The sequence below is a fragment of the Theropithecus gelada genome, chromosome 10 (genome assembly GCF_003255815.1).
Source record: "Theropithecus gelada isolate Dixy chromosome 10, Tgel_1.0, whole genome shotgun sequence".
Taxonomy (NCBI): domain Eukaryota; kingdom Metazoa; phylum Chordata; class Mammalia; order Primates; family Cercopithecidae; genus Theropithecus; species Theropithecus gelada.
Genome location: NC_037678.1, coordinates 72,902,928 through 72,927,912, shown reverse-complemented (window position 1 = coordinate 72,927,912; position 24,985 = coordinate 72,902,928). Strand labels below are relative to the sequence as shown.

Sequence of the window (24,985 nt, the reverse complement as noted above, 5' to 3'; positions counted from 1 at the left end):
AAAATTCTTTTCTTTAAGAATGTTGAATATTGGCCCCCACTCTCTTCTGGCTTGGAGAGTTTCTGCCGAGAGATCTGCTGTGAGTCTGATGGGCTTCCCTTTGTGGGTAACCCGACCTTTCTCTCTGGCTGCCCTTAAGATTTTTTCCTTCATTTCAACTTTGGTGAATCTGGCAATTATGTGTCTTGGAGTTGCTCTTCTCGAGGAGTATCTTTGTGGTGTTCTCTGTATTTCCTGGATTTGAATGTTGGCCTGCCCTACTAGGTTGGGGAAGTTCTCCTGGATGATATCCTGAAGAGTGTTTTCCAACTTGGTTCCATTTTCCCCCTCACTTTCAGGCACCCCAATCAGACGTAGATTTGGTCTTTTTACATAATCCCATACTTCTTGCAGGCTTTGTTCATTTCTTTTTCTTCTTTTTTCTTTTGGTTTCTCTTCTCGCTTCATTTCATTCATTTGATCCTCAATTGCTGATACTCTTTCTTCCAGTTGATCGAGTCGGTTACTGAAGCTTGTGCATTTGTCACGTATTTCTCGTGTCATGGTTTTCATCTCTTTCATTTCGTTTATGACCTTCTCTGCATTAATTACTCTAGCCGTCAATTCTTCCACTTTTTTTTCAAGATTTTTAGTTTCTTTGCGCTGGGTACGTAATTCCTCCTTTAGCTCTGAGAGATTTGATGGACTGAAGCCTTCTTCTCTCATCTCGTCAAAGTCATTCTCCGTCCAGCTTTGATCCGTTGCTGGCGATGAGCTGCGCTCCTTTGCCGGGGGAGATGCGCTCTTGTTTTTTGAATTTCCAGCTTTTCTGCCCTGCTTTTTCCCCATCTTTGTGGTTTTATCTGCCTCTGGTCTTTGATGATGGTGATGTACTGATGGGGTTTTGGTGTAGGTGTCCTTCCTGTTTGATAGTTTTCCTTCTAACAGTCAGGACCCTCAGCTGTAGGTCTGTTGGAGATTGCTTGAGGTCCACTCCAGACCCTGTTTGCCTGGGTAACAGCAGCAGAGGCTGCAGAAGATAGAATATTTCTGAACAGCAAGTGTACCTGTCTGATTCTTGCTTTGGAAGCTTCCTCTCAGGGGTGTACTCCACCCTGTGAGGTGTGGGGTGTCAGACTGCCCCTAGTGGGGGATGTCTCCCAGTTAGGCTACTCAGGGGTCAGGGACCCGCTTGAGCAGGGAGTCTGTCCCTTCTCAGATCTCAACCTCCGTGTTGGGAGATCCACTGCTCTCTTCAAAGCTGTCAGACAGAGTCGTTTGCGTCTGCAGAGGTGTCTGCTGCTTTGTTATTGTTTTCTGTGCCCTGCCCCCAGAGGTGGAGTCTACAGAGACAGGCAGGTTTCCTTGAGCTGCTGTGAGCTCCACCCAGTTCGAGCTTCCCAGCAGCTTTGTTTACCTACTTAAGCCTCAGCAATGGCGGGCGCCCCTCCCCCAGCCTCGCTGCTGCCTTGCCGGTAGATCACAGACTGCTGTAATAGCAATGAGGGAGGCTCCGTGGGTGTGGGACCCTCCCGGCCAGGTGTGGGATATGATCTCCTGGTGTGCCTGTTTGCTCAAAGCGCAGTATTGGGGTGGGAGTTACCCGATTCTCCAGGTGTTGTGTGTCTCAGTTCCCCTGGCTAGGAAAAGGGATTCCCTTCCCCCTTGCGCTTCTCAGGTGAGGCAATGCCTCGCCCTGCTTCAGCTCTCGCTGGTCGGGCTGCAGCAGCTGACCAGTACCGATCGTCCGGCACTCCCCAGTGAGATGAACCCAGTACCTCAGTTGAAAATGCCGAAATCACCGGTCTTCTGTGTCGCTGGCGCTGGGAGTTGAAGACTGGAGCTGCTCCTATTCGGCCATCTTGCTCCGCCCCCCGAGATCTGGTTTTTTAAAGTGTGTGGCATTTTCCCCTTCACTCTCTCTCTGTCTCTCTCCTGCCACTATGTGGAGAAACTCCCTGCTTCCTTTTCTCCTTCCACCATGATTGTAAGTTTCCTGAGGCCTCCCAGTCATGCTTCCTGTTAAGCATGTGGAACTGTGAGTCCATGAAACATTGAAGTTGAAAGTGACAATTTACAGTATCTGCTGGAAGAAACTTCTAAGCAGCAAAGCATTCCAAAAGTGAGCTGGCTGCTTCTAACAGCCTAATTCGTATATGTAAGCACAGAAATGACTTGAAACTCGAACTTATATTTAAAAGGGAAGCAAAGCATACAAGTTTGGAAAATTTGCAGCCTGGCCATGTGGTAGAAAAGAAAAGCCCATTTTCAGGAGAGGAATTCAAGCAGGCTGTGAAAATAGCATAAGTAAAAAGAAGCCTAATGCTAATATCCAAAACAATGGGAAAAGGCTTCAAAGGCATTTCAGAGACCCTCTCATTACAGGCACAGGGGCCTAGAATGGAACAATGGTTTTTAGGGCCTTGCCTAGGACCCACTGCTCTGTGCAGCCTTGGGACATGGCTCACTGCATCCTATTCACTCCAGCTCCAGCCTTGGCTCAAAGGGGTTCCAGTATATCTTGGGCTGTGGCTTCAGAGGGTGCCAGCCATGAGCCCTGGTGGCTCCATGTGGTGTTAAGTCTACAGGTATGCAGAGTACTAGAGTTGAGGCTTGGGAACCTCTGCCTAGATATGTCAGAGAATATATGGAAAAGCCTAGATATCCAGGCAAAAGCCTGCTACAGGAGTGATTGTATTTTGCAATGTTATAAGGACATAATATTTGAAAGTGGGCAGGAGAAAATGTTGGAGGTAGCACCTGGTGGGAGGTGACTGGGTCTTTGGGTCACATTTCCCTCTTGGTTTTGTTCTCATGATACTGAGTGAGTTCTTATGATATCTGTTTGTTTAAAAGTGTGTGGCACCTCCTCACTCTGTCTTTCCCTCCTACTCTAGCCATATACCATATGCCCACTTCCCCTTCACCTTCTGCCATTTTTGTAAGTTTCCTGAGACCTCCAAGAAGCTGATACCAGCATTATGCTTCCTGTAAAGCCTCTGGAACCATGAGCCAATTAAACCTCTTTTCTTTATCAATTATCCAGTCTCAGGTATTTTATTATAATAATTATAGCAAGAATGGATTAATTCATCAACCTATTTATTTTTTAAACAACTTAGCACTAATTATATTTTTTCAAAATTCTCTGTTTTGTTACTTTTCTCAGATACCTGTTGTTACTTCATGCCTACCTATTCTTGTTTCATACATGACTGATGTTGTTTTATGGATTTACATTCCTTTTGTTATCTCTATACGGTTACTAAATATGCTAATGTTAAAAACCTCTTCATATTATTTTCTGAGATATTAGTCTCATTGCTGTTTTTGTTTTTGAGTTATTGTTCTTGAATGTATCATTTATCTTTCATGATGCCACTCTTGCCCACTTGTTTAGTGATTACTCCTTTCACTGTCATCTTTCCAGGAATAATACCCTGAGTGATCATGTGTTGTCAGCACTTTGTGGAACATGGCACCTATCCCAGCATTGCTGTGGGGGCTGTTCCTAATTGAGATTATGGCTGCTTCTCTGCTTCCTTCCTGAGAGATGTCTCTCCCTTCTTGTGAGAGGTGTCATAGTACAACCATTAACAGTGAAGGCCATGGAGTGTGACAACCTGTGTTCTAATTCTAAAAGCTGGGTGATGTTGAGCAAATTTATTATTGCCTATGTGCCTCAAGTTTCCTCACCGGTAAAAGAAAGTTAATGGTAGTGCTAATCTCATGGGGTCAGAGTAAGGAATTAATGAGGTAACTGGCATGAAATGCTTATTACAGTAACTGGAGCACAGGACATCTGCAATAAACAATAGCTGCTACTACTCTTCATGTCATATAGAGACTAGTTTCTTGTTTTAAAGTGTAATTTGACATCGATTAACATGATTTTATTATTTTTATATTCACTTCTGTGGGTGTGGAACAAGAGGTGATGATTTCACCCTCTCCGCATCTGCCACGTTGAAAAAGAAATTTGGATGGAAATGTAATGACGTTTAAATTTTCATTTGACAATTACTCGTGATGGATGAAGGACCGTAAACCTAGCCTGGGAAAGAGAGGTTTCCAGACAGGTCTTTCTTAGTCATAGATGAAGGAGGAGAAACCATTTCTCCTAACAAGGTAATTTTTCTAAAGCACAAGCATATCAGGGAAGCAGTGAACTCTTCCTGTACACAAATATAATTACAGCCACAATATTTTGGTTACAATTAAATATGAATCAAGCCTTGTGTATGGTTTATATTACTCTTACCATATCACTACAAGGTGCATGTTATAACATACATATACACATATTTAAATTAGGGCTTAGAGAAGTCAAGTGTCTTGTTGAAAGTCACACAGCTGGAGATTGTAAGAAAAGATCTACAGATGGACAAGAAGCAGGGTGAAGAGGATCCAGAGGGAGCAATTGATCTCGGAGTGGCAGGGGTAGTCTAAGTACACTGTATAAGCTGGGTCCCAGAAGTCCTGGGAAGCTGGGAGAAGGCCACTGGTGGGAAACTCAGCATGCAGGAGGAATCCATATAAAAGCAATATTTTGAGTTCCTCTCTTCACCTGGCACCATGAGTATCAATAATGACCTACTGAGTCTCAGGCATGTATAGTCATTACCTCCTTTGAAGTCCACTACAACATGGCAGTGAGACTTATTATCCCAAGGTTAGAAGGCAAAACTGAACCTAGGAAGGCCCAGTAACTTCACCAACTCCTTAGCACACCCTCTTAGTCAGGGTATTTATTCTCCCGCTCTCCTCAGTTCCCATCTCAACACAGTGATGAATGGAATAGGTGTTCTGTGTACAGAGCAAAGAGTATTGAAATTGATGTGACTGCCCCAGGAATCTGCCCTCCATATTCTCCCCCATAATAAGCCTATACCCTCTCCATAACCCATAATCCCCACCTCACCCCACAAAACAGATCCTTATTACCCTAAGCCCACTTCCTCTCCTGGAAGAAGTCAGGAAGTAATTCCTTCTTCTGGAGGCAGGCACATGAAAGTGCTAAGGTCCACATGAAACTAAACTGGGGCAAAGTTTTGCCAGTTATATTGATAAACGTTTGGAGTAGGGAACCATTTCAAGAGCAGACCTGATTCCTCTCCAACATTGAGCAGGTCCTGTCATCCCTCCTCCTGTCCCCAAATGAGTAGCATGTGGTTGAGGCTGGTGCAGAGTGAGACCACAAGCCAACCACATCCTGGGGTCTTGAGATGGAGAGTTTAGGTAACATTTCATAACCACAGGTCCTTCTTAGCTGAAGAGCACCAAATGGCAAATCACCAAGAAGACATAAAGATGGGGTGAGGAGCCATGTGGAAGGAAATCAGACCCCAAGTGGGAAGGAGGCATTATCTCTGCTAAGCCTGTCTGATTCTCCTGAAATGGAGTATGAATAACTGCTTGCATTGTAGCTGCTTGCTGTGCCTTTTTTCTATTTCACAACCGAGAAGCAGGTTACTGCCTCACTCCATCACAGCCACTTCCTCTTGAACCAAGGGAGGCAAGGCTTGTCTTCTCTCCTCAGAGGCGAGTCTGCGATCTTCCCAGTACAGAAGTTTGGACAGAGCAGACTCCTTAGGTCTCCAGAATGCCCATCCCAGCCTCCTGGCCCCACCTTCCTGGTCCTTTCCTGCTGATGAATCTACTGTTGGGGGGACTACCAGGTGAGCATTGCTTTGGGTTAAAGTCCTTTTTCCCTGCCCATTGAGCCATGGCCTGCCCCTGGACTTCCAGGGATTCCAGACAATGACAAGTGCTGCCAAGAAAGGCCAAGGATTAGGCCTTGACTGAGAGCAGAAAATCAGGGGGCTGAGCACTTTCTCTGTGGATCTGCAGCTGGCTACCAGAGGCATTGAACCACAGGATGATTCAACCACCACTACAACAATTACTTACATTTTGATATTTCAATTGACAAAGCAGAGAAGAATCGTTATTTAAATCCTTACCAGTGCTGAGGCCCTAGGGCCAAGCAACATTCCCAAGGCCACAGACTGAGCTCAGAGACACCCTAACAGGGTTATGTGGCTCCAAGCCCAGCCCTCTCTTTTCATCACTGTGAGGAGGTGAAGTCTGTAATGGTGCTCACTTGAGATGGCCAGTGGTGCAGTGTGTCCTGGGAATGTTCAGCCACGGTTCTACCTAAGGGTGCTCCTCACTGTGTCCTCTGTTCCCCCATGCTCCTCCTTCCCCTGTGACCTGATTCTTACCACCCATTTCTCTGTGACCTCTTCCTCTTTAAGAAGTTCCACATTTGCTGCTTACTGGGTCCTATATTCCTTTCCTAGGGCTTCCATGACAAAGACCTGCCTGCTGGGCAGCTAAAACTACAGACATTTACTTCCTTGTAGTTAGGGAGGCTGAAGTCCAAGATCAAGGTGTCAGCAGGGTTAGTTTCTACTGAGGTCTCTCTCCTTGGATTGTAGAGGGCCATTTTCTCTCTGTATCTTAACATATGATCTTACTGTGTGTGTGTGTCTGTGTCCTCATCTCCTCTTCTTTTGAGAATATCAGTCATGTTGGATTAAGGCCCACCCCAATGACCTCATTTAACTAAATTCCCTCTTAAAGACTCTGTCTCCCAAACTGTAACATTCAGAGGTGCTGGGGATTAGAGCTTCAACACGTGCATTTTGAGGAACACATTCAGCCCATAACAGGTACTACAACCTCCCTTGGTTCTCTTAACTTTCCCATGGATAATTTCTTTCCCCTTCCCCAAGACAGACAGGATTGGAGGCCCTTTCCTTGTGCAGCCTGGGAGAGCCCTGCTCACTGCATCCAGGCAAGTTGCGTGTCCTGATCCCTTCTCAGGCCATGGAGCCGACCCCAGAACCAGAGGGCTGGGCACAGCAGCCTCTCAGTTCCCCACTGGGCCCTACTGTGATGTCACCTAACAGGCCTAGAGGGCAGGGGTCTCACTTTTCAAATTATTTTTCTCACACGTACACTGTACACAAATGATAGCAGTAAGAGTTTAACAATTGAGCTCTTCCTACCATGTAGACACAGTTATTAGCATTTTGCCCGTTTTAACTCCACTAATCCTCACAACATCCCTGTGTGAAAGCAACAGCTATTATCCCCTATTTGCAAACAAGGAGTCAAGGAGAGGGAAGAACTTCTCCATTCATTGTCTTCTACCTCAGTCAGTGGAGCAGCTCGAATTCAAGTCCAGGTCAACCAGCTCCAGAGTTCATTCTTTTAGTCATGTTATGCTACTAGCAGAAATATTAGAAAATGCGGGGAAGCAAACGTAGAATTAATTATTGCCTACCACACTATTTAGCAACAAATGTGATCATTTGAAGACACAAACAGGAGTGGTTGTTGCTTTTAATTTATAAGTAAAATTTGTAAAGAAGAATATGTTGCCACTGGCACCCCAAAACAACTTAGAGATGCTTGATTATGTGTCATTAATATGTGTATCACTTGAATCTCCTTTGAAGAGGTTGTTATCAATTTATGTCATCCTGTGCCCTTGAAGAAATGTGGATGTCATTATCAATATTGGAACAGGATCTACACCTTAGGATACAGTCTTGGTCGCACTCCAAAAGGCAACACAAAGCTGTGCATAGCACAGCATGGGAAAGCCATCAGGGTAAAAAGTCATCTTAAATTAAAGTAGCCAATCAAAGTAGCAAATCAGTAAGGCATGAACAGTCACAGGGCTTCTCCCAGGAACTTTCCACCCCAATTTAGAATGATTCTATCCTCATTGCCGTTAGTGTTGAAAATGGTAGAGTAAGTCCTGCTGGTTGAGTCTTAAAGCATCACTCTAACATGGCCATGAAAAGTTCTTGTAGAGAGGCATATGAAGTGGAATGATTTATTCTATTCACAGGTCCTAGATGGGGTGGGGCATGCCACACAGGAAGCCATATGGGTGGAGTTCCAGGGAGTAGCCTCAACCAAGCAGAAGCAAGAGAGATGGGCAGCAATTGCCTTTACTGGGAGTCATGATGGAGGACACAAAGAAAAAGCACGATGGGTTTTACTAGAGTGTTTCAGTGTCACTAGGTCACAGCACAGGAGGACAAGAAGAGGAATTGTGGCAGGGACCAGCATTGTCACACTGGTTACCTCATCATGTGTTTAGGGTGCTCACAGCTTGTTTGTGGGATGTTGAGGCATCAGGAAAATATGATTTTTTAAAAATGTACACATAACTGGACACCTTTATTTCTTCATACAACTTTTAGTTGCCATGTAGCATCCTTTTATTTCCACCTGAAGCACTCCCTTTAGCATTTTTTGTAGGTAAGGTTTAGTGGTAATGGACTCTTTTTGCTTTTGTTTATCTAAGAATATCTGAATTCCTCCCTCATATTTGAAGAACACTTGTCTTCCCAGGTATAGAATTCATGGTTGACAGGTTTTTCCCACTTTCAGCATTTTAAACATATCATCCTGCTGTCTTCTGGCCTCCAGTGCTTCTGAAAAGAACTCAGTTGATAAATCTTATTGAGGGTTCCTTGTATATAAGAAATCACTTTTCTCTTGCTCTTTTCAGAATTCTCTCTTTGTCTTTGGTTTTTGAAGAGTTGGAATATGATATGTATTATTGTGGATCTCTGAGCTTGTCCTTGAGTTAAATTTGCATTTCCTCAGCATCTTAATTTCTAGATTTATGAGTTATATCAAGTTTGCAACCATTTTGGCCATTATGTCTTCAAATAATCTTCTGCTCCTTTCTCTCTTCCCTTTTCATTCCCCCCGGGACTCTAATAAGGTTATTTTGATTCATTTGATTATGTCCCGCAATTCCCTTAGATTCTATTCTCTTTATTTCATTCCTTTTTTCATCCATACTTCAGTCTCAATAATTTCAATTATCTCATCTTCCAGTTTTCTGATTTTTTTCTACCAGCTCACACCTGTTGGGGAAATCCCTAGTGAACTGTATTTATTGTACTTTCAAATCCTAAGTTTCCATTTGATTTGTTTTATAATTTTTATTTCTTGATATTATTTTGTTAATGCATGTATAATCCTGTGGTTTTAGTTTTTTATCCATTGTTTCCTTTACCACTTCAATGGCGTGATCTCGGCTCACCTCAACCTCCGCCTCCCAGGTTCAAGCAATTCTCTGGCCTCAGCCTCCCAAGTAGGGATTACAGGCATGCATCACCACACCCGACTAATTTTGCATTTCATAGAAACGAGGGTTTCTCCATGTTGGACAGGATGGTCTCGGACTCCCGACCTCGGGTGCTCGGCTCACCTCTGCCTCCCGAAGTGCTGGATTACAGGCATGAGCCACCGTGCCCAAAACCACTTCAAACACTTTTAAGACAGTGGTTTTAACATCTGGATCTAGCATCAGGGCGGACACCATATGTAAGAAAGGTCCTTACAAGAAGGAGGAAGGAGATTAATTCCTAGAGAAGGACATGTGAGGATGCAAGCAAGAGGTTAGAGTGACGGGAAGATGTAACTGCAAAAAGGAACATGGGCAGCCTCTAGAATTTGGAAAGGCAAAAAACAGAGCCTCCAGAAGACACATAGCTTTACTGACAACTTTTTAAAAAATTGCGCATATGTGAAGCGTAAAACATGATGCTTTCATGTGCATGTATTTAGTGAAGCAATTGGAGACACCCAGCATCTCCTATAGTTACCCTGCACATGTGTGTATGTCAAGAGCACATAAAATATGCTTTTAACAAAAATACTGAATTCAACACAACATTTTTAATTGGAGGCCTCATATTGCACCTTCATTCTCTGGACTTCTTTATCAACCATCTGCAATTTGTATTTTTTGACCTACATCTCCCCATCACCTCCCCCAATTTCACCCCTAGTCACCACTGTTTTATTCTCTACCATTGTGTATTTTTCTTTCATCATTACTCCTTGGTTGTAACACAGTAGCATTATATTGGACTCCTGACCTCTGCAACTATAATATGATAAATTTCTTTTGTTTTATGACACTAAATTTTGGTAATTTGTCACATCAGCATTAGGAAATTAATGTAATCTGATTAAGCTCTGAGTGAGCAATCCCTAGGGGCTTAAAACATTGTTGTGTTTACATTTTAAGCTGAATGTTCGGTGTGGGTGAGGATTCTGCACGCTATGGTCATTCATGCATTCAGGCTGATGGAGCAAGCAAACACCGTCAGTCTCCTGGGTCTCTGTGGAAGGCAGAGGTTAATCCATAGGTGCTCTTGCAGTTGAATATACAGCCCACAAATTATATCCATCACTTCTGCTCACAACTCAGTGGTCTAAAGAAGTCATATGGCCTTGTATGATCAATGCAATGGTCCAGAAAGTGCAACACTCCATGTGGCCAGAGAGTGGAGGATTATATATCTGCCAAGGCATGACACTTCCAGGGAGGTCTCAGGAGCTCCACTCAGGTCCTCAATCCAAAGTGCTACCTTGAAATTGAACCTCTGTGCTTCCATGTCTTTACATGTAATACAGTCATATGTTACAGGCTTGTTGTGAGGGTTAAATAAGATAATATACAGAGTGTGCTGAGCTCAAGGCCTGCTCTTTGTGTGTACGCAGTCAATGAAAGTCATTGATAAACACTTGAGGAAACACAGAGGATCACGTAAGGATGAAAAAATGACGGCTTTGTGCTCCTTTTCAGGAGTGTTGGNTTAAAAGTAGTATTCATGCTTGTCATAAAATAAGCTAGAAGTCTATAAATATAAAGTAAAATTTTAATGTCAGCTCCATGACCCCAAATCCTACACTCCACGGGTCACTACTACTTAGAAGGTTCAAGGTGACAATTGGCAACTTGCAGACACCCTTAAAACCCACCTACAAGAGAAACTGTGCATCAAGAGTTTGATGCACACCTTGATCAATCTTTTGGTGTAGATATACATTAAAGGAAAAAGGAGAGAGGGACGTGATGCATTTGTTTATGAAGTCCTGTGTCTCGCCTTCTTCTGCATGTCTCATCAGTGCCCCACCTTCCCCTTTACACTTTCTAACCTCTACCTTGTCTCTGTTTTATCCTAAACTTTTCCATCCGCATCTGTGACCTCACCCAGCAGTCTCCGGCATCTGCTGTATAAATTTCAGAAAGACAAGTGAAGTTGAAACCTGGAGCAGGCCCCCAGGTGACCTGGTCACAGCACAGGCCTCTTCTGTGTTCCGATGGTGATATTTGACCAACAATAATCCCAGTCACTCTGCGCATGGACCATGTGCAAATTCCTGTTCATCTCTGATCTCCTTTCCTGCTTCAAACACCCAGTGACTTTGGAGTTTTACTAAAGGGGAAACCAGGACTCAGGAAGTGATGAGGGATGATGTTGAAGATTCTGGCCATTACATCAGGTTATTGGTCCAAACTAATGATGGTAAATCTGGTCCCTGAGGACAGGCTCACTACCAGGCTATATTGGGAATTTGTGCTAATTAGAGAAACTCTCCCCTTCTGCTGGGCTTTGTCCCAAGGACCTGAATTTGGCCAGTGGTTACCCTCTCTATAATCAAAAAATGTCTTATTTCCCTCTCATATAATACCAGGAGGGGGACCCTCTCCTCTAGTCGAATGACAATCTTTGAGTGCTTTGACCCAAATGTCTCCTCCCACATCTCAGGGTCCCACAGCTTCCCCAACAGGGCCCTATGTAAGCATAGAAGCCATTGAAGCTGAGATTCATCTTCCCTTGTGATTCTGCTACTCTTCCAATGATGGCCGGGGCCCAACCTTCTATTCTTTCTGCCCTGAGGTGCCAGAAAATAAGAATAAGGACTCAAGTTCCTTCCAAAACAGTATGATGTTTGCATCATCTCCTGGTCAGTGCTGAGTCACTGATTTGTTCATGTCCCTGCCTGCTGGAAGAGTAAAGACAGGACATAGAGAAGAAAAAATGTCCCCAATCATCACAGATGTGTGGAAGGTGCATAGTCACGTCCGCTGAAAACTTGCTCACGCATGCACCTGCAGTTGCACCTTGAGTGATCATGTGATCAAGGATATTTTTCACAAAACCAATGTCATTGTCCACTGACATTTTAAACATTCAAATAACTAAATTTCATTAAATTATTAAAATACTTTCCTCATATCATCTAAAATGGAGTATACATTCAAATTTTACCAAAACTTTTCAGCTCCATTTCCCTGTGTATCAAATTTTGTTTTAATTTAACTTTAAATGCTTATGTTTTCCTATGAAAGATCTGGGCCTCAGGAATATTTTTGGGTATTTTAAAATCATAGATTCAATTTCCTTAATAGTTTTGGGTTATTCACACTTTTCATTTCCTATTGAGTGAGTCCTGGTAAGTTGTGTTTTGTATAATTTTTGGTCCATTTTATCTAAGTTGTCACATTTATGTGTGTAGAGTTGTTCACAATATCCTCTTATAACTCAATGGTATCTACAGGGTCTACAATGGTATCCCACGTTTCATCCTGATACTGAAAATGTGCCATTTCTGTTTTCTTTTTCTTCAGTCATGCTAGAGGTTTTTCCCATTTTATTGGTGTTTTTGAAAGATCGACTCTGTTTCAGTGGGTTTTTGTATTGTTTTTGTGTTTTCAGTTTCATTGATTATCTGTTCTGCTCTCTCTTTTTTTTTTTTTTTTTTTTTTATTTATTCCTATCCCTCCTGTTTGCTTTAAGTTTACTTTGCCCTACTTTTTGTAGTTTCTTAAAGTGGGAGTTTATGTTTATTGACTTGAGACTTCCTCTTTTCTGTGTCCTCCCTTCATCACTTTCCATGGCTGGGGGCTGGTATTTGGGGGTTGGCTCCCTGGTGTCTGGCTGCTGGGCTGTTCCTCAGTCCTCAGGTTCTTAACCTTGCTCTTCAACCTTGGAAGTTCTCCTATGCCTGCTCCTCATGATATTTCTTGGGTTCATAGTTATACTTGTCAAGGTAGCACAGGATGAGATGATTCTGTACCATCTGGACAAGGTTGAGTTTTTCCTTAGACTTCCAACCACCCACTGGCGCTCAGACCAGGGCTGCCATTTTTGGGTGCTTTCAGTGTGTCTGACATAGCATCCTGGCTCATATAGTGAGTCTGGAAATGCATTTTAGGTTGTCTAGGCTGGCAGGCAAACTGCCTGATGCCTTCTGTGACGTGCTGCGTCAGTGGCGTGGGAGCCTAGTGAGAGACTGTACACTAGGGTTGGATGAGTGTTCCCTTTTGACTCACAGTCATTTTCCAGTTTGGCCTTCTCTCTTCAAGTAATATTTACAGCCTGGATTGTGTAGAATTTACTTTTCCTTTGTTGTTTCTTCTTTTGGCTTGGGGAGGATATTTATAGAGACAAGTAGCTATGCTACTGCAATTGTCCCCAGCAACTCCTAAGTTAACTGACAATCTTTGAGTGCTTTGACCCAAATGTCTCCTCCCACATCTCAGGGTCCCACAACTTCCCCATCAGGGCCCTACCCCAGCATAGCAGCCATTGAAACTGAGATTCATCCTCCACTATGATTCTGCTACTCTTCTATGATGCCCAGGACCGAATCCTCTATTCCTTCTGCCCTGTGGCTCCAAAAAATAAGAATCTACAGTGCTGCCAAGAAGTCCTCTGGCTTCAGCACTGAAGCTTAACTCATGATCAATCACTCTTAGTTTCTCATTGTCTTTCTTCCAAGGATTCATGCCCAGCAACAGCTGACACCTTAGTTCTTACAACTACCATTTCCCAATCTGTTTTCAAAAGGCTGAGGGCAAGGAATTTCCTTCCTGGGTTTACACCATCCCAGTTTACTGCCAGTGAAAGTGTTATCAGTTGCAACACAAAAGCAAGTTAGGGCTTGTCCAGCCCCACTTACCACCAGCCCTGGGATCCTCCTTGCCAGCTGATGAGTAATCAGATTCCAAACTTATATTTTAGAGTCTGCTTTCCAGACCACTTCCCAAGGTCAGTTTCTCTGGGAGGCCAACTGGGAATGGATAAAGGAATGCAGGAAGCATCCTAGAGTGCTGTCAGGGTCAACATGCCTCAGGGAATGAGGAGGCAGGAGTGTAGGAGGAGGGAGGTGCTGAGCCACAGTGCAGGCAGGACAAACACGGAGCTGCTCCTGCAGAGAGGCCAAAGGCTGGAGGGTCCTGTAGAGTTGTTTTAAATTGAGGGGAGGGGATAGCCCTTCATATTCCCAATGCAGTCTAGCTCTCACATGGGCTCCCCTCTAGAAGGAGTAAATTTGGGCAGTGCAGCTCTCTTCAAGGGAGAGAAAGCCCCAGAGAACCACCCAGCTGAGAACTGCCGGCCTGCAACACCCCAGCGGCCACAGATGCTGAGGTCTCCCTTCCTTCCTTAAGGACCCACCAGCACCATTTAATTTTAAAAAAAGAGAAAAAAATAATACCTTTGTTACTTTTAACAGCCAAAACCCCTTGTTTAAAAAATGCAGAGTCCAAACATGTGCTTCCTTAGATCTGACTCTCTGTGTCCAACAGAGAAATTTCAGATGACATCTGCACTAGGGTTGAGGTGGGATAGATGATGTCTGAGGCCCTCCCAAGCATGAGGCCCTTTCCCTGACTCACCAGGGTCTTTTCCAGCCAACAGGTTTCATTAGTTCTTGTCCCTGGAGGGCTCCCTGAGATCATGAGAATATGGGGTCATCCAAATACCCCTGGGGCTAAGAAGGGCAGCACGCAGCTCTCTCACTCTGAATCCATCCTCACACCACCTGCCCACCCTTTCCTAATCATTCTTATGACCCTGGGGTGTTGGACTTGTCTTGGACTCAGGAGTCACCCTGGGGGACATAATGATGGGCTCCCCTAGATTTGGATCCCACTAATCTCTGGGCACTCCCTAAACTCTCTGGCCTCAGTTTCCCCATCAGAATGGAATAATAATCCCTGCCCCACAGGCTTGTGAGGATCAAGTGAGGAACCCAGTTGCCATATGTATGAACACCTGAGTACACACTCTCTCCACCTTTTCCCTCCAGGAGGATAAGCTGACAGCCTGGGACAGGGTGAGTGAGAATGAGGAGCCACTTTCCCTGGCCTTTGCTTTCGGCTGGAGTCAGGGAAGCCAGAGCCGGATGCAAGTTCAAAAGCCTCAGAGCACTGATGGGCCCAGGTAGCCTCAGATGGGGTAAGTGGAGGCCCCTGAGATGAGCTCCCAGGTGGCTCCTCTCATGGCTACTCCTCTTCCCTGATTTCCAGGCCTGGCGCTGGCTCCTACTGCTCCACTCCTCGTAGCTCTCCTCCTGGGCCCCAAGGTGCTACTGGTGGTTGGTGTCTCTGCCGTCTACATTTGCTGGAAACAGAAGGCCTGACTGTAAGTGTGGGAGAGGGAGGACTGACCAAGGGCTGCCAAGAAGGGCAAGGCCAGCAGGAGGGCCCAGCTCACTTGCCATGCAGCTTCAGGGTCAGTGGAGTTTACAGAAGGTGACAGGGCTCTTTTATGACACCTAAGAGTTTCAGGGAACCCTGTGTGGGACTCCCAACCCACAGGAGGTGTGCAGGAGTTGGGATGCTTCAAGGGGGTTCAGAGGTGTCCCCAGTGCCCTTGGAGTCTCATGGAAAAGGTGGACAGAGGGGTCTAAGTGAGGGCCAACTGAGTGGGTGGTCCCTTCCAGGCCACTGCTAGGACTCCATGGGGCTAAAGGAATCCCCACTTGTAGAGTAATGTTGAGAATCCCCAGATGGGCTGCTCTGAGGGCTACTCCTGCTCTGATCCTCTGTGTGTCTGAGTGGAAGGGAGGGAGGGGGGGCGCATCAGGACTTGGAAGGAGGGCTGAGCTGGCAGAGTCCTACCTGAGGCCTGCCTGTCCCCCCAGAACAGGCATCCCAAGAGACCAGCCCCAGAAACATAACAGACTCTCAAGAAGCATTTCTTGAATGATGAGCAGATGAATAAATGTGGATGTGTTTTCCCACAGCTCCTTTGCTCCTCCCCTGCCATGTGAGACCCTCAGTCTCTGCTGCCTCCTTCCTTTCTTGAGAGGCTCAACATGAGAGAAGGAGCCAGCGAGAAGTTTCTCCAGACTCAGCCGCAAACGCCTCCTCTCCCATGACATCTGCCTGCCCACAGGCTCCTGTTGCTCCTTCACAAGACGTTGATGCCCCAGAGCAGTGTCTCCATTCATGGTCCTGAGCAGGGGCCACGGGATTGGGCTCTGGGCACTGACTCACGGCACCTCCCTAGAAGGTGAGAAACACGCCAAATCTAAACACACCAGGACTCCTCCCATCTGTCGCCTTGGGAGTGACCATAAACCACAGACGCTCTCCAGGCTCTCAAGAGTTATCCCATCTTCTGGATTCCTGCCCCCTCCAACTCCCCCAGCCTTGTTGAGGTTCTCTATTGCCTCCTGAATACACATGAACCCCTATACCGATTTTAAGAAAAAAATGATTCTCTTTCCTCTTTGTCCAAGAATGCTATCCCTCAAACCCAAAAAGAAAGAAGCTCTACCTTCTCTCTCTGAGATGGGAACAGTATTTCTTCTAGCATCCTGCAGCCTTCCCAGTCCTGCTGCTCATGGTAGAAATGCTGCCACACTCCAACATCGAGGAGCCCTCCTTGACTTCCCTTTACAACTCGTATTCAATTCTGCCTACAAAATGCCTATGTCCACTTACATGCGATGGTAAATGTTTAACAGTGGACTTTCTGAAAGGGAAAAACCAAAAGCTGTTTTGTAGTGCTTGCCAATTTCTCTAGTGTAATAACTCCCAACCTGACCAATTTCACACTGTCAACACTTAAACAACCAGATTGCAAAATTCCTGAAATTTAACAATTGGTTTTCAAGGGCCAGTCCAAGCCTGCTGCAGGACACCTCTGAGTTACATCCATATCTGCACACTTCTCACTTCCACCACCACTCCCTGTCCCAACCAGCATCATCTCTTTTGGGACCACTCCTCTGGCTTTCATTTTTCAGCCACAGCAATTCTTTGGAAAAGTCAAATCATATCACTTCTCTGCTTCTTCCCCAACACAGCCACATGGCTCCCACTCTCCCTCCTTCCAGTCTCTGCTCAATGTCACTTTATTAAAGGCACCTTCTATAAACTACCCTGTAGAAAATGTTATTTCTTTTCTCTGTCCCAGCATTCTCATTTCTCTTATCCTAATTAATTTTTTTAGCCCTTATTTACATAAGTATTATGCTGAATACAGGCAGCTCTCACTTTTCATGGCGGTGCAGGATTGCAAAAATGACTGTGCAACCTGAAACCTAGGAAAGCATTCTCCATATCCAATTAGAAAAACAATTATCAGTTTGTGACCTTTACCATTTTTTGTCAAAATATTAGAAACTCTCACACTCTCAGTTACAAATGTAGAGGACAATGAAAATATAATGAAATAAATATTTATTTGTGCACTGCAATTCAAAGCATTAGAAACATTGAGAGTTCAAGTGTTATTTCTTTGTAAAAATGTATCAAGAGTAGTTGGAAGAGTGCTTGCCTTTTTCTTGTATATTTCTGATATGGAGTGATATGGTTTGCCTCTGTGTCTCTATCCAAATCTCATCTCAAATTGTAATCTGCATGTGTTGTGGGATGGGAGGTGACTGAATCATGGGGGCGGACTTCCCCCTTGCTGTTCTTGTGACAGTGAGTTCTTGTAAGATCTCAGTGAGTTCTCATGAGATCTGGTTTTTTGAAAGTGTGTGGCATTTCCCCCTTCGCTCTCTCTCTCTCTCTCTTCTGCCACCATGTAAAGAAGGTCCCTGCTTCCTTTTCCCCTTCCAAAATGATTGTAAGTTTCCTGAGGCCTCCCAGTCGTGCTTCCTGTTAAGCCTGTGGAACTGTGAGTCAATTAAACCTCTTTTCTTCATAAATTATCCAGTCTCCAGTAGTTCTTTATAGCAGTGTGAGAGTAGGCTAATACACGGAGCAAGCATCATTTCTTTTTATTTATTTATTTATTTATTTTGAGATGGTGTTTCATTCTTATTGCCCGGGCTGGAGTGGAATGTCGTGATCTTGGCTCACTGCAACCCCCACCTCCCTGGTTCCTGCGATTCTCCTGCCTCAGCCTCCTGAGTAGCTGGGATTGCAGGCATGCATCACCACGCCCAGCTAATTTTGTATTTTTAATAGAGACAGTGTTTCTCCATGTTGGTCAGGCTAGTCTCAAACTCCTGACCTCAGGTGATCCACCTGCCTTGGCCCCGCAAAGTGCTGGGATTACAGGCATGAGCCACCATGCCCAACCAGGAAGCATCATTTCTATTATACCTTCGTGTTTTTCCATCTTTCTAAGTTTGGACTAGCTTCCAACATGTTATCCCTTGCATTTTCAATATTGTGAAATCACTCCAGAAAGTCCTTTCATGTGAAGATTTTTGCTAGTATTTCAACCTTTGGGACATCTTCAGCCCTTTTGTTACCACTCCTCTCCCATTTGTGGGAGTTTGTCTTTACTACCTCCCTCTGGCTGCCTATCTGAAGTTCCTGCATCAGGGTCTACATTGCCATGGTCAACTATTTGTACTTCTAGAATTCCACTCACATTCAATTTGAACCTCACTTGCAGCATTTTCACTTCTCATTTTTTCACTGTAATGTCATCTTGGTTGCAAAATTCCTCTTTCAATTATTCATTTGTGTAAAATGTCATATGGGCTCATCACTGGGAGACAAGGAGGCAATCCAACTATAGGCTTTGTTGTATAAGTAGGAGATTCATAAGGACCAATCACCAACAGACTTTGAAAGACGCAGCATGACTGGTTACTGATCATGACGAGCTTTTGTTATTTCCATGGTGATTTGTGGACTGAAGAGCTAGCCCAGAAATTTGCAGTCTATGCAAATTACAGTAAATTTACTATGGCACCTAAATTTCGAGACTTGTGTTGTGGGACTGATGTTACTTAACTAAACTATGGTAAGTAACATGCATGCATGTCAGCACCAAAGTGAGAACTGCCTGTATTTGTCTATCTTACACAAATAGAATGTCAGTTCTATCGTGGCGGGTTGGGGGTGGGGGAGGATTATCTGTATCCTCAGTTGCCAGAACTGTGTCTGCCATATAATAGGCTGTCAATTTTTAAAAATGAGTGAATACATCATTGAGGCCATTGGTTTCTACTAGGTGTTGGATTTCAAAAGAAAACTTCTCTTCATTTGATCACTTGGCTTGTGTGCTGTATTCTCAAGCTATTTCTTTAAAGACTACTCTCTCTTCTTTCTGTTTAAAACATTCCATCAAAAATTAAACATCCTCTAGAAAGTAAGAAAGTGCTAAAAAGAAAACAAAGTCAACCCCAAAACCAAAACCCACAATGACTGGAGTACATCAAAGGGGCACAGGAACCAACTGAAAGAGCTCCCAAAGGACAAAACTGGAACACTGTCAGCAAAAAAAATAAGTAAAGTAGTAATGAGTTATAATCCAAAGTATAAAATAAATATCTGAGTCCATACCGATATAGATAAATGATTGAATAAATTAATGGGGAAGAAGAGAAGAATCTCCAGTGCAGAAAAGTCCCAGATAATTTATTTATACACTCCACTCTAAAGGAGGTGGAACATAACTTCCACTCCTGAAGTGTGGGCTGTGCACTGTGACTTCTTTGCAAAGAGTACAGCATGAAAAAAAGGAGAAAAAAATAACTTTCCAGTGGAAAAACCTGACAAATACAACTTCAGCCAGGTGATCAAGAGTTCATCAACAGTTATAAATCGACATTAACAATCATAAATCATGTCACTAATATGTACCTTTAATATGATGTGATGAAGATGACACTTTTCCTCTGTTACCTTCCCCCCAAAACTCACAACCCCAATCTAATCATGAGGAAAACATCAGACAAATTTCAATAAGGAGGTATCCTGCAATATCAGGCCCAGAACTCCTCAAAATGGTCAAGGTCATCAAAATCAAGGAAAGTCTAAAAAACTGTCATAGCCAAGAGAAGCTTGAGGAAATATGACAAGTAAATGTAACAGGTATCCTGGATGGGATGCTGGAACAGAAAAAGGACATTAGGTAAAAAGAAAAGATCTAAATAAACTATGAACTTTGATTAATCATAATGTATCAATATTGGTTCATTGATTACAATAATTTATCATACTAATGTAAGATGCTAATGATAGGGCTCAATTTTTCTGTAAATCTAAAACTGTCCTTAACAAATTAAGTCTATTAAAAAAATTAACGTCTTGTCCTCAGCTAGGTTTTATTTGCCTCTTGCACCCCGTGGGGAGCAATGCAAAGAAATGTGTGGTAGGGAGACTTTGTAAATATTCCAAAGTTTTATCTCACTTCACAAGCCTGAAGTTTCCTTTCCTCTCGTCCTTCCTCTGTCCCCTACCAGAGCTCACCCCAGACCTAGGCACTCAGATCCCAGAGAAAGTGGCTTCTCAGTCCCCCGTGATGCTCACCCTAAACTTTTCCCATTAGTAAAACCCAGGTCAGACCAAGTGAGATCAGAAAACTTTGGGTTATGTGGGTGAGCTGGGATAGCTCTGAGGACCTGACTATGAGTGAGTGAATAATGTCCTGAGCCCAAGTCTTCACAGGAACAAGTTGTTCCCAAGAGGAGTGTAATGGATGCTGAGAGGCACCTGGCTATGGAGATGGTCCTCAGCATCAGCCCTATTTGGGATTGTCTCAGCTGAAGGGAGAACCCTTGCTTAGGTCATATCTGGGAACAGACCACCTCTCATCGGACTCATCAACTTAGTCGTATAAAGGCCCAGCTCTCTTATCCTAACTCAGAGCAACTCTGGAGGAACGTCTTAGTACCAGGCTCCATGCAAGGTCAGCTGAGGTCTTCATTGGGACTTCATTGCAGCCCAGCTTCTTTTTCTCCCCAATCCTGCTTCCCTCTTCTCCCGTCCACAACTGTTGATCCTAAAAGTACTCCCTGAAAAAAAACCTACTTGCTCATCTTCACCCCAGAGTCTGTCTCCCAGGAAAGCCAGCGTGGGACAGTGAGGCTGTGCTACATATCAGAAAGGTGGGGATCCCTTCATCTCTAAGGGAGCAAGTCAGTCACGGAAGAAGGCCTTGTTTATAGTACCTCCAGGTTAATGAGAATCCACAAACATGTTTATTCAAGAGAGGGACATAATTAAATCTATGTTGTAAAAAGACCAGTCTGCTGAAGAAGGAGAAGGAGATTATAGGGGGCAAATAAAAATGGGGATACTCTAGTGAGAAGGCAATTATTTTTATTCAGGCAAGAGATGATGATAGAGATGGAGAAAGATTAATTCAGAAGGGATTTAGGAGGTAAATCCAATAGGGCCTGGCAGGGGCAAGATATGAGTGTGAAACTATGCCCCCAAGGAGTTAAAGAAACCAATTACTAACAGAAATTCTTGAGTTTACAGGATAGCAGATAAGAAAAAAAAAACAACAACTTGCTAAACTGCTGAAACTTCCTCCACTTGTAAGATAACAAAACTGACTAAAATCTGTTGGAACCAATATGGCCAACTAGATTTTGCTCAGAATGAGCTTGCTGATGTCACAGCCTGAATTTCTACCACATATTTCATAACAATGCCCCAGGGTTTTGCACATGGGACCTGTGAAGAGGCGTGGAGAGATAACCGTACCTGCCCAAGGACTTTCCAGACCTCCCCTTTCCTTTCATAAATCATACTAATCCCAGAATCCACCCCCGAAACTTTTTCTAATAAAGCTACTGCCTTGAAGCTAGCACATGGAGCTAGATTTGAGCTAGACTCCTGTCTTCCTGTTAGTCAATTTGCAATAAAAATCTTTTCGTTTCTCAAAAGCCTGGTGTCACAGTATTGGCTTCTAGCCTATCAGGAAGCGACCCCCTTTTACTTGGTAGCAAGTGGATAAGTGAGGGTACAGAACCTGAGTCCCTTCCTGGTCTGACAAACTGCATAGATGATGGTACCAAATACCAAACAGGCATGGTGTGGGAGAAGATAAGGTTTGTGAGTGCAGATCTGAAACTCAAACTTGAATATTTAAGGTATACAAAGGGGCCAGGTGCAGTGGCTCACACCCTCACACCTCTAATCCTAGCACTTTGGGAGGCCGAGGCAGGTGGATCACCTGAGGTCAGGAGTTCGAGACCAGCCTGACCAATATGGTGAAACCCTGTCTCTACTAAAAATACAAAAATTATCCAGGCATGATGGTGGGTGCCTGTAGTCTCAGCTACTCAGGAGGCTGAGACAGGAGAATTGCTTGAACTCGGGAGGCGGAGGTTGCAGTGAGCTGAGGTCATACCATTGCACTCCAGCCTGGGCAACGAGAGCAAAACTCCGTCTCAAAAAAAAAAATATATATATATATACACACACACACACACACACACATATACACACACACACATAAATGAAGATGTCAAGATGGTTGCAGGATATACAGGTCTGCATCATGGCCCCAAGATTACTCAGCTCCTAGGGGGTGGATTCAGGATTTTAACCTAGATTATATCTGATTCAAAAGCCGGCACTCTTGGGTACTGACCTGTGAGTACTGACTTTCCAAGGAACTTAGAGTCTAATGAAAGGTGAGAAGATTCCTCAGAGTAGGGGAAGGGGAGGATGAAGGAGGCTGGAGGAATGTTCCTGTCTAGTTCCAAGCAGGGGCCATGGATTGGAATTCCTTTGTGGAATTCATCATTTCAGGACAATGGGATAGGATGATGACATCACCAGGGGATGGGGAGTTTTGTCATCTCAGAGGGAACGTGCCAGCCTGGCTTTGCTTTCTTTTCCTAGAGGGTCTAACACCTCTCCTGGCCCTGACATCTAGCTGGTCCCTGAGGTGGAGGCACAAGTCATGAGGAGGCAATGGGGAAAGAGGATGGCAGCCCGTGCCTGCCTATGGATGCTTGGACATTAGAGGGTCACCAGCTGAATGTGGGCTGAGGGTCCCTGAACGCAACCTTTGTGCTTAGGGAGAACCCATTCCAGAGCTGAGAGAGAAGGATGTCAACATGCTGCTTCCTCCCTCTTTCTGGGAGCATTTCTTCTGCTCCTCCAATCCCATCCCTGAGAGCTGGTCCCAGGTCCAGCCCAAGCAGGAGAGGCAGCCCTCACCTTCCCAGGTGTTTGTAGGCATGTCACTCTCCCTCCTAGAGAGCGTTCCCCCCAGCTCCGCCTTCCCTGCAGGCCCCGTCCATCCTCTAGAGCACAAATCATCATCACCTCCACAACTTGAATATCTTTCTCAGCCACGCCTGATTCCTCTGCAGGAAGGAAAAAGGAAGCAGTTCCTAGTAGTGTATGGAGGGACCTACAGAAAAGCCAAGAGCCCACAGCAGATATTGCTTGTTTGTTACCTCTGACAACTCTGGAGTGGAAGAAAGGGCATCCATTGTAAAGTTCAACTCTTATCAAGTGAGTGAGGTTATAGATATCTTGTCTCTTTCTTCAGCTGTTCAGAAGGGGAGGATGTTGAGCTCATGCAGGAGCTAGACCCACACATGCCCATCATGAGGTTGCGGCCTTGGTCCAGCCTGTGTATCTGAGGCTCCTAGATAGGCAAAGGCCATGAAGTTGGGGAGAACCTCTGAGATCGGATAAAACTCAGGAAGGAGTATAAGTCTGTGGGTGTCAAGACTCCCAGTCCCAGCAATGCTAAATATTTCCAGCAGCGACTTCTTAGCTTGAAGCAACCTTGTCTGTTCAATTTTATAATCACAAAGGAAAAAGTGGCCCAGTCCCCTGACCTTTCCTCTCATCACAATCCCCTTCCTCTGACATCACAGAGGCAAGAACTGTCCTCTCTGCTCAGAGAACTGAGTCAAGCGCGTCTCCAGGACAGACATTCAGGCAGAGCAAGCTCCAGGTTTCACCACAATGCCCATCCCTGCCTCCCCACTCCACCCATCTCTGCCTTCCTTACTGCTGTATCTGCTGCTTGAACTGGCAGGTGAGTGGGGCCTTATTGTGTGTGTGTGGTGGGTTCTCCCCTCTTCTTGTTTAGTGAACTCTCCCTCACCTGTTCCCATAAAATTTCCTTTGGGAGAGTTTTCTTCGTCTTATCCCAGAACAGGCAGAACTCAGAAGACTACACTGGGATGGCCCCCAGTTCTGACAAAATCTCCCAGTGGCCATGTCTGTTGCAAATCTCTTTGTTCAGGTAAAGGACTCACACCTATGGTCACAGGGCTGGGCACAGCACCCATCATAGCTCTCACCCTCCAGCCTCTGGAATCAAAGGATGTGTAATTTATTTTATTTTATTTTTATTTATTTTTTTGAGACAGGGTCTCACTCTGTCACCTAGGCTGGAGTGCAGTGGTGCGATCTTGGCTCACTACAACCTCCACCTCCTGGGCTCAAGTGATTCTCATGCCTCCACCTCCCAAGTAGCTGGGACTACAGGCACGTGCCACCAAACTCAGCTAATTTTTGTCTTTTTTTGTAGAGATGGGGTTTCACTATGATGCCCAGGCTGGTCTCAAACTTCTGAGCTCAAGAGTTCCACCCACCTCAGCCTCCCAAAGTGCTGGGATTATAGGCATGAGCCACCACGCCTGGCCCCTGGCATGTTTTACACTTCTTTCTGTGAAATTCAGTTTTTTATTTCTCTGTTGCCACTGTATTTGGTTACTCTTAAAAAGTACTGCAAACTGGGTGGTTTAAATTACAGAAATTAATTTTCTCACAGGTCTGGAGACTAGACACTCAAAATTGAAGTGTGGGCAGGGTTGGTTCTTTCTGAGGACTGTGTTCTATGTCTTTCTCTGAGCTTCTGGCAGTGGTAGCCTCAAACATTTGTTGGATGGCAGGTGGCACCACCCTCCCTGTATCCTCACATCATCTTACTCCTGTGTATGTCTGTCTCTGTGTTCAAATTTCCACTTCATATAAAAACAAGCACCATATTGGATTAGCACCCACCTCAATGACCTCATTTTAACTTGATTTTCTCTGTAACAACTCTATTTCCAAGTAAGGTCACATTAATCAACCCAAATGTCAATCAGTGACAGACTGGATTAAGAAAATGTGGCACATATACACCATGGAATACTATGCAGCCATAAAAAAGGATGAGTTTGTGTCCTTTGTAGGCACATGGATGCAGCTGGAAACCATCATTCT

At 44.5% G+C, this 24,985-nt stretch overlaps 2 protein-coding genes across 3 annotated transcripts in view; both read left to right on the top strand.

Annotated features, from left to right (window-relative positions):
* Positions 1-15,237, top strand: part of SIRPG (signal regulatory protein gamma) — a 58,396-nt gene extending 43,159 nt beyond the window's left edge. For both annotated transcript variants that reach the window (XM_025399259.1, XM_025399263.1), the window contains one exon: positions 15,125-15,237. In XM_025399259.1, the coding sequence (XP_025255044.1) occupies positions 15,125-15,237 (113 nt within the window). The remainder of the gene's footprint in view (positions 1-15,124) is intronic.
* An 8,473-nt stretch (positions 15,238-23,710) lies between these two features.
* SIRPD (signal regulatory protein delta) overlaps positions 23,711-24,985 on the top strand; it is a 46,952-nt gene continuing 45,677 nt past the window's right edge. The window contains exon 1 of the mRNA XM_025398145.1: positions 23,711-23,807. Within this exon, the coding sequence (XP_025253930.1) occupies positions 23,735-23,807 (73 nt within the window). The 5' untranslated portion in view covers positions 23,711-23,734. The remainder of the gene's footprint in view (positions 23,808-24,985) is intronic.